This window comes from Aptenodytes forsteri, unplaced genomic scaffold, assembly GCF_000699145.1.
Source record: "Aptenodytes forsteri isolate BGI_AS27 unplaced genomic scaffold, ASM69914v1 Scaffold2, whole genome shotgun sequence".
NCBI classification, from domain to species: Eukaryota; Metazoa; Chordata; class Aves; order Sphenisciformes; family Spheniscidae; genus Aptenodytes; species Aptenodytes forsteri.
The window spans coordinates 7,605,743-7,615,730 of NW_008795695.1; the positions used below are offsets into that span (position 1 = coordinate 7,605,743).

General features: G+C 37.8%; 1 protein-coding gene across 1 annotated transcript in view; it reads left to right on the plus strand.

The window, feature by feature from the left end:
* IFNAR2 (interferon alpha and beta receptor subunit 2) overlaps positions 1–9,988 on the plus strand; it is a 19,752-nt gene that overhangs the window by 1,389 nt on the left and 8,375 nt on the right. The window contains exons 2-6 of the mRNA XM_009282951.2: positions 1,475–1,571; positions 4,907–4,951; positions 5,263–5,392; positions 5,582–5,745; positions 8,184–8,356. Of these exons, the coding sequence (XP_009281226.1) occupies positions 1,529–1,571; positions 4,907–4,951; positions 5,263–5,392; positions 5,582–5,745; positions 8,184–8,356 (555 nt within the window). The 5' untranslated portion in view covers positions 1,475–1,528. The remainder of the gene's footprint in view (positions 1–1,474; positions 1,572–4,906; positions 4,952–5,262; positions 5,393–5,581; positions 5,746–8,183; positions 8,357–9,988) is intronic.

Below are 9,988 nucleotides of genomic sequence, written 5' to 3' on the forward strand. Positions count from 1 at the left end.
ATCCTAAATCCAAAACACAGCACTGTACCAGCTACTAGGAAAGAAATTAACTTTATCCCTGCCGAAATCAGGACACTGTCACATTCACTAGTGCCAAAACTAAATGGACTTGATAGGTATGTGTGACTTAATCGCTTTCTGGTTTGCTGATATCAGTGATAAAGATTTTGTAACTAGTAAATCTTATCTTCTTATCCATCATTTTTAATTTGGATTGAAAAGAGGAAGACTGGTATTTTATATCTCCTAAATTTATCCCTGCCGAAATCAGGACACTGTCACATTCACTAGTGCCAAAACTAAATGGACTTGATAGGTATGTGTGACTTAATCGCTTTCTGGTTTGCTGATATCAGTGATAAAGATTTTGTAACTAGTAAATCTTATCTTCTTATCCATCATTTTTAATTTGGATTGAAAAGAGGAAGACTGGTATTTTATATCTCCTAAATATTCCTCATGCTTGAATGAATTAATAAAATAAACCAAATGGAAATGAAAAGAACGTTCTCTTTGTCTATGGAATTATGATTATCAGTTGCACAGATACAGGTTCTCAACATTTATCCAGTGACTTCCTATAGTCATGCTAAAACTTTGAACAGAGGAAGATTGACATCTCAGATAAGGTGTTTTTTAATTCATCTGATTTTAACATACTGTGTTAAGTTTGACCATAGTATGCTTTGTCGTGATTTTAAATTTTAAGCTGCTTGTTTTGCAGAGAAAATAATTTAAGTTGTATTTAAAAATAATTTTAAATTAAAAAGCAATTTATTTGTATTAAACCTGAGGAGAAGAGTCTTTGGAAATAGTTATACCCTTGCCCAGCCATCTATAGATTCACAGTTGTTCCTTAGTACTTTGCCTGTAATTCAAAACCGGATTCTGCAATTATTAATGCTATGAGGAAAATAGGGTAAAATAGTAACATCGAGGAGAGGGAATATTTTAATAGATCTTATGTATTTAAAAATTGTGACATAAACTTCGTAACTTCCTTATAATTAATAATTTTATAATATTTTTTTTCCTAACCTCCCTCTTGATCTACCCTCTTTCTGTTAACATTTTTTACAACAGTGATGAGTTCTTGTAATATTTCAAATAAAGCCAAGCAATGTTTATTTTCATTGTATTTAATAAGTTGGAGTGAGTGGGGCATAGAATTTTCAGATGCTATCTTCATGGAAAATTAATACAAATAATCATACAATGCTTTCTCTATTTATTTGAAATGGTAAGAGCCCTTTCCATGTGAAAAAAGGAAAGTGCTATTGTCATAAAATTGCCTGTCTAATCTGAGTATCCTTGCCCACTCCTCACCCCCGACAGCAGTAACTGTTTCAATACCACTGCCTCCCCCCAAACATTGAAGAGGTTAAAATAACTCTTTGTACGTAGACCTCGTTTTACTTGCAGGTAATTTACTAAGATGATTTGCTGAATGTGATTGTTTTTAATGTATTTGCAGGTACAGAAGCAAAATGTTTATTTTACAATCAGTAGCCTGTATTTCTTAATCACTATGGAAACACTGATGCATGGACCAATGCATTTTTATCAGCTTGGTAAGTTGCCTGTACCTTTATATTGTAAGAGGAGTAGTACTGCTAATTTTTCCACCAATACTCCTTCCGAGTTACTGAAGTAAGATACCATCATCTTCTTATAGAGCTCTCCCTGGAATAATTCACAGAATCAAGAATCTAGTGTATTATATTCTACATACTCCATTCTATACATAAACCATGATTCTCCTGTAAGAAGGAAATGCTTTGAAACAGCATACTGCATTTTGCCTCTCTAAATGTCCAGTGAACTCTTAGTTGGATGTGTTGTGTTTCATTTCTTACCCTAATTTTTTTCAGGACTCCTTAGTTTCTGGATTAGCAGGCACAACAAACATAGTTTGTTGGCTGAGCTGTAGCTGTAGTGAGAAACTGTTTTGATAGGATCATTTAATTCTGTAAAAAGGATAAGATGGTAAAGAAGATTCCCCATTCAGTTTACAGACCATCTTTATTTCTCCAGTCTTAATTTTCCAGGTTATTTGGTGTAAGATTTTTTTTTCTTGTCTGTGTCTCTTATGTAAGAGTGTAACCTACAAAATTTTGCAACTCTCCAACTATCTCCAACATGTTTGTTGAAACAAAGTTCTGAGGCAGTGTGAATTCTAGATGAATGGACTTTCATGTTGATAGGGGAGAGGCATTTAAAAATCACAAATATGGACAGAATAGAAAAACATTTATGTCAACAGGAAATACATCAGCAAGACAGCTGACACATGTGAGGTGGCTGGTATAAGAGAGAATGGCAAAAGACTGCATCTCCTAATCCAAAGGGCTTGCTCCAAGGAAGTGTGTCATTACTAGAGTCTGTGCACCGACACTCTCTGTTTCTGTAATGGGAATAGCCTTAATGTGCTAAAGGCTGTGTGCCTGTTGGGAGAAGGGAGAATTCCTGCCACAAACGATTACAAATCTGAGCTTGTGTTCAGGTAAAGAATAATAACTGTTAAAGTATTGCTTTGTTATTCATACCCACTGGATGTTTTTTCCAGATAGGTGATCTGTTATTATATGGCAAGAACTCAATTGTTCTACTTTTAACTGCACTTCTCTAAGGGGATGTTTATTACTTGGTAATAACATAGAAGAACAAGTGCAAAAGGAAGATGTACAAGCGTCTGTGGTTTGAATGGCAAAACGAAGCTTGGGAAAGATGAGTTTTCTGTCTTGTGAAAATATAAATTTGCTGCAAGTGCAACTCAAGCGAGTTGCTTAATCTCTTTGCATCTCATTTCAGAAGGGATGCTGGGAGCATAGTTTAATATTTGTGAGACAGATGTCTGAAGAGCCAGATTTATAGGAGATACTTGGCTAAGTATCCATCCCAAATGATTTCAACAAATTTAGGTGCTCAGGTGTATTTGTGTGTGCTTTTGTGTGTGCCCACTGCTAATTAAAGGGCAATTTTTAAGGCACTTCTCTGCAGCCTTAAAGATTCTGTGCAGATATCTCTTTAATTAATCGAGTAGGAAATTTTTCCTTTCCTCTTCCAGTACTCTCTGCAAAAGTAGACAAGGATCATAAAATAACTGCATTTATCCATTAGGAAATTCTCCCAGTGTGTCTGGGACAGGACAGTTCCCACTGACCCACTACTATTCTGAATCCCCTCTACTTTACCAGGGATATGTATTCTGGTACTGTGTTTCACATAGTCAAGGGTTGGACCAGATGACCTCCGGAGGTCCCTTCCAGCCTCAACCATTCTGTGATAGTCTTGCCCTATCCATTATTTGTAGATCTCCATAAAGATTGTTTTAATTTTTTTATGATGTATGTCCCAGATTTCTTTTCTCTTTTAATGGTCATTCTTACTGTGGCACATCTTGTTGACATGTCGGGTAGTTCTGTTACATTATTTGTCATAGTGTGGCACCTGAGAACCTCAGTTGTGGACCAGAGTGCTACTGCGTTAGTTGCTGTACAAATGTAAAGTCAAAGACATTCCTCATGCTACAGAAGTTACCATTCTAAGTGAGATGAGGAGAATAAAAGAACGTGTTAAGGCAGTAGTAATCAGCACAGTTCAACAGAGGTAGCAGGCCAGCGGTGTTTTAGGTATTGTCATATTTTTGGGTAGAGGGTTTAGGTGTCAAGACAAAAGAGAGTTCGTGGAGAAGAGTTTTAGGGAAAATAATGAAGTAATTTTGCAGATATTTCCATGGAGTTTGTCAAAAGCATGCATGTTTCAAATTGCACTAATAATTTCTTTCGCCAACTGAGTATGGGAGTAGGCATCTCATCAGTAGGAGGATAGGCCACAAAATGCCTTTAAAATGAGGACAGGAAATTTATATTTGTTGCACTCAGAAGGCAGAAGGGAGCTAAAGGATCTTGAGAAAAAAATTAGAAGGGTCAAAATAATAATTTCAAGAGTCTCTTGAAGCACCACGCTGAAAAGATATGAATGATGCAAGACTGGGTTGGTCAAGGAAAAGAATTCTGGATACAGTGAGAATCTGGGTGAACGAACAGTCTCTTACGGAGGCTATACAAGAAGATGTGGGGACCTCTAGAATGTCAGGATCTGCCAGAAGGCTGGGTTCAAGAGATAACTTGGGCAGTAGGCCTGACTGGCAGGCTGAATGTGGCCTTACCCACGCCCTGTGACAGGAGAAGAAGAGTTGCAGCATCTGTTGGTGGTTTTTTTTCTTTTCTTTTGCAGGCAGAGAATAGAATGCTGTAGAGTTAAACACCCACAGGGAAACATTACAGAAACAGGACACAAAATAGAGAGGGAGTTATGAAATAGAGCCTGAAATAGGGAGTTACAGGAGTTAGCTGACTGAAGACAGTGAGTAATATACCAAAGCTGTTAAACTACAGCCTTGAGGACTCCCCACGTTTAGCAAAGAAGGACATCTGTGAAGATGATTCAATGACGTTCTTCAAGCAGTAATAGTATCTTTTCCCAGACCAGTTTTAAGATTCTTGTCGTGACTTAAAATGGTGTTTAATAGACAGTGAGCTACCTGAAATATAGTCAGAATCCTCTAAGACAGTATTTGATAAGAACATCTTAAGTACGTTTGTTCACACTGAGTCTTGAACCTCACCTGGCAGGGATCAGCATAAGCCTGAACCACTGTGTAGTTATCAAAGAACTAGCTCCTAGGAGCCTCGAATTAATGATAGAGGTTGGAAGGGGACATCCCATACTCTGGGGAAGGAGGGAAGGGTAGAGGAAAGTAGTAGGAAGAAGGTGTGAAAGAAAGAAACAGTTCCACTGAGGGAATACTGAGTATTTGTTGCAAATTAATATTGCCAATAAAAAGCTAATAATCAGACATTGTAGATGTACAAATGCATTAATACGTAGTTTCATTTTCCAGTGTATATCAGCGTTCTGTCTACAGCTTGTTGTTGCAGCTTGTCTGGTAAGAGTTTTTATTGTCTTTCAAATGCTTTTCCTAACACAGTTCAAAAAACCTTGCATATTCTCACCAAGCATCGTTTTAAAACTTCATGATTTTTGAAGAAAGAACTTAATAGAAATACAATACAGGAGGACAGTCCTTTGCATTGTTGTTTCTATTGTGCTGAGCTCTGTTCTGTGGTTGCTTTATTTTGGGGCAAATACTGGGCTGTTCTAATTGCGTTTATTGATTAGAATTGTTGCAATCTCACATTTGTTTGCCATTCATATTGGTGGGTTGTTTGGTTTTGGTGTTTTTTTTTCCATTTCCAGAAAGATTTCTGGGAGAGCCACCTCACGACCTGCAAATGAAATCTTGCAATTTTCAGCACATTTTGTCCTGGCAGGCAAAAAGTGATCCAGCTGTGCCAACATACTATCGCGTGCTGTACACTGACCGCAGGCAAGTCTTATTTTAAAAGACACAAATTTGACTTTTAATGTTTATCGACTCAAAATACTAAGGCTGGGGTTTTCTTGGTTTTTGTCTGTTTTTCCACTCGGAAATGCTTCCCCCCCCGCCAATGCTTTTTTGTATCAGAGAATCCTGATAGATTATTTTGATCTTTTTTTAACTTGTTTTCATTTACAGGAACTGGAAGACTGCTAAACAATGTTCAAATATTACACAACTCTCCTGTAATCTGACAGATGATTTTAACAATACTTTCCTTGACTATTCTACATTGGTTCAGAGCTTCATAGGAACTGAAGTATTCAATTCTTCTGTGCTTCATTTTACACCATTTACAGACAGTAAGTTCTCTGTCTGCATTTGCTCATTTTAGTAGTTTTTATTGATAGCTGATGTATAAATGATATTCTGCTAGCTTTACAGTAAGACACTCCAAACTAACTTAGTCAGTAGCTTATTCCTTTATCTAAGAGAATATGAATTTGTATATAATCTATCACATATCAGTTACAAGACGTAGAATATATAGACAGCTTTCTAAAATTAGTGGCTACAGTAGTTCTGATAAATGGACGAGGCTCTGGTTTTGAAATAAAATATATATATATAAATATAGAGGAAATAGCATCGTGTCAAGTATTGACAAGCACAAAGTAAAAATCTCTTAAGTGCATAAGATACATGACTGGTTTTGAATAAAATATATATATATAAATATAGAGGAAATAGCATCGTGTCAAGTATTGACAAGCACAAAGTAAAAATCTCTTAAGTGCATAAGATACATGACTTAAACCAACATTGTTTTTATGTCTTCTTTGAGTAGTTAATGTTAAGAGTTAAAGAAATACCATGTCTGCACTAGGTATAGGGGAAGAGATGTACTTGTTTGTTCATCAACCTGCTCTTTTCCCTTTCCTTGCTGAAAGAAGGTGCTTCTTAGCTGTGACATCTTCGAATGCCAGAGGTGGCTTCACCCTTAGTTGTGCTTAGTATTCAGTTTTGAAGTAACAGAGACGGAGATTGAGGAACAATTGGAGGGCTACAGAGGAGAAATAGGTCATGTTACCTCTGAATTCAGCACAGAGGTAGCTGCTCCTGTGTCCACTTACAGTCTCAGAAATTATGAAAAATTGGAGGGGATGGGGAGAATAGCCACAAGGATAACTGAAGGATTTGAGAACATCCGTCTGAGGTGGAGGCCTTCAGTTGTTCAGCAGTCAGTTTAATAGAGAGAAGGATCAGAAGGTGAATTGACCACTAGTTAACAGGATGGCAGTCTTCTTCAGTCTTGTAAACAAAGCATAACAGCATGCCCTGACTGGAAGCTGAACCTAGATAAATTTTAGCTAGGAACAAGAGGCATATTTTTAATTGACCACTGGAACAAACTGTCAGATGCTCTGACTGATTGTCCGTCACTGGCAACTTGTAAACTGAAATTGGATGTTTTGCTAGTAGTTCTCTCGTTCAAACCATAAGCAATTGAGTCAAGTCGCGTTTTCCAGGGCACGGGACTTAGATGAACCCTGTAGTCCTTTTTTGTTTTACAGTGCCTGAATAGGAAAGAATCAATATTCTGAGGTATTTCCCTACTGGGTGTAGTTGATACCTACCTTCAAATACCTACGGTGGAATCTCACTCCTGTTGACAGATGGATTGAGCAAAGACAGAAAGGCTTCCTAGCAAAAAGCCAGGAGAACAACCACATTTGACTGTAACCAGATCTAAGCTAATGTTAATTTGTAACTGAAAACAAAAAATGAGAAAGGAGTAAGCGTGCAACCATTTGACTAGGACATGTTTTCCTGTTTGAGAGTAGATGAAAGCTCACGTTGGTTCTAAGTATTAAACTTTCTTTTTTGCTTTCTACCCTATTTCAGGAACAGAAGTAGTTAACAAATTTGTATTGCTTTTTTGAATTTTGCAGAGGTTGGTAAACCAGTCTCCACCTTGATCAAAATGTACATGCTTCTGGAAAAGACAAAAGTGAAATGCAAACTCTAAATTTTCATGGTTTTTTTTTTTTTCCCCCCACAATGTAATACACAGGAATGGAGGATTATGGAGATAGTTTGTTCTCACACCATTTTCCAACATTCCTACTTCTTTCCTGTGTTGGAGGAAAGAAGATCTTAGGCTTGATTCACTATGGAAGTTTCTCTGCTCTTGATGGATGTGTAGTTTTGGAGAGAGGACAATTAGCATGCATGGCTCTTCAAACACATACATGTTCTGAGGACCCGAACTTGAGAGATTACTTTAAACTCAATGGAAGTCTCACAGAAATGTAACTATGTTTCGCTCAGTCCTCTGCCCTACTGTCAGTAGAGTTTTTAGTCTTTGGAGCTCAGCTGTCAAGTTTGGACCTATAGCCTTCCTTGTAACCAGTATGAATATGTGCAGGGCTACACACCGCTGAATTTCTACAGAGATTCCTTCCAGAGAGTGACTAGAAGATGATGATGGGCAAGAAAGTGATCAGCTTTTCCTATACATTAACCTCAGCTTTCCTCTCAAATAGATAAAAAGCTCACATCTCTGTGGAGCTGAAGCAAAACCTCCGTCACTTTTCTGCTTCTTCCCTCCCCTCCACTGCTTTCTGTTTTTAAAATCTAGTCATGTGGGAAAAGATCGTTTGACTGTGGAACTTAAATGTTGCAAGGCCTTGTGGATTTACAACAGTGACATACTCTGGAATCTGATTAGAATTGGTACTGAATACATAGTGTATATTTTTTCCATCTTTTTTTTTTTCCTCCTTCTTTTTTTCAATAGCATACCTGGGACCACCAGAAGTTAATATCAGTTCCTGTCTAAACTGCATAAATGTCACCATAAAGCTGCCAACCTCTCACTTCAGAGAAAATGAAAAGCTACTGTCTTTAATTGATATATATGAAGAGCTTGATTATGGTATAACACTGAAAACACTTGATGGAGAGCATAAGGTAAAGAACTTTTGTTTTATTTGTGCTTTAGGGGAGAAATACAGAAAGCATAAAATGGCTGTGATGGTTAGCAGATTCACAGAAGCAAGCATGTGAGTAGAAGATACTTAGAAGAAAACAAAGAGAATGGCCAACATAATCTTAGCTTCCTTTTACTGCAGAGAAGCAGGCCTAGAAGAGGAATACTAGTTGTCCTGTATCCTTACTTGAAATAAAGCACAGGGCACTGGCTCAAGTGATTATTCTCTGGGAAGACAAGGGAAAGACAGTTTAGCTGAACCTATTAGCAGGTGTATGCACAGCTGATAGGAAAATATGTTCAGAAAGCAGTTCAGTAGTTGTCTGTCAAACTGGAAAAATGTGTCCAGTTAGTTTCTGAAACAACCTATTCTGGGTCTGGTACTATTTAAATTTTTTTTGTGTGTGTGCTGAAATAGAGAGGTAGATAGGCATGATTACAACTTAAAATGATCCTCACAAAATGGAGAAATAATCTTTAAAATAACAGGAGATAATTCAATAAGGACCAATGCAAGGTGTAACACTTAAAAATAATTGTCTGTGTAATAAGTAGAGTGGTAACAGCTACACAGGCAGCAGTTTTGCCAGAAAGGATGAGAGCATTCTACAATATTACAAGCTAAACATGACTCGCATGTTGCTGAGAGATAAAAAAATCCTATTTTTACGTACTCAGTACTTGTAAAGCCCACCTACCCCGCACCAGTCTGGGGTTCAGAAAAGGCACGGACCAGTTGAACAGGATCCAGAAATGAACAGTGAGGACTGTGGGGCATCCTGACACATGACCTGTGAGGAAATGCTGGAATAATAGGGGACTACTTAGTGTAAGCAAGCAAAGCACAGTTAGAGGCCAGAGTCTCTGAATATGTAAACATTTCCTACAGAAAGGGAGGAAATAAACTATTCACTGTGACTGTCACCAAAAACAGTGAAGTGAAATTGGCAGTTGTGCAGACTTTAGGTTAAACATCGAGAGAGACGTTAATACCTGGGCTGGCAAAGCACTGGAGTAAGTTGCCTAACTAGAGCATGTACTGCCTGTGCTGGAAGTTTTGAACAGCAGGTCAGACGGGTACCTGTTGGGAATTCAATCTCTAATGTCTAACTCATTCTGCCGTGAGTCACAGAAGAAGGACCACAACTTGCCTGCCATGGATATTTTCCCCCTGATTTCTGAATCAGAATGTCACTTGCAGTTTCAAATCTGTAGAATCTATGTGAGGCTACTTCAAGGGGGCATATAGTGACCAACAGTTGGAGACAGAAGGCAGTTTATCTTTGATAATATGATACTTCACAGACAGGCGTAAGGTAGGCATCTTGACATCAGCTAGAACTAGAGGTGAAGCAGCTAAGTAAACCGCTGAGTTACTGTGTCAGTTTTTGCAGTTTCACATGCTACTGCATTTCTCTGAAATAGCCATAATGTTTGTTCTGGTTTAACCTCAGTCGGCAACTGAGTACCACACAGCCGCTCGCTCACTCCTTTCCCCCACCCCCGGTGGGATGAGGGAGAGAATTGGTAGAGTAGAAGTGAGAAAAACTCGTGGGTTGAGATAAAAACAGTTTAATAATTGAAATAAAATAACAATAATAATATTATTATAA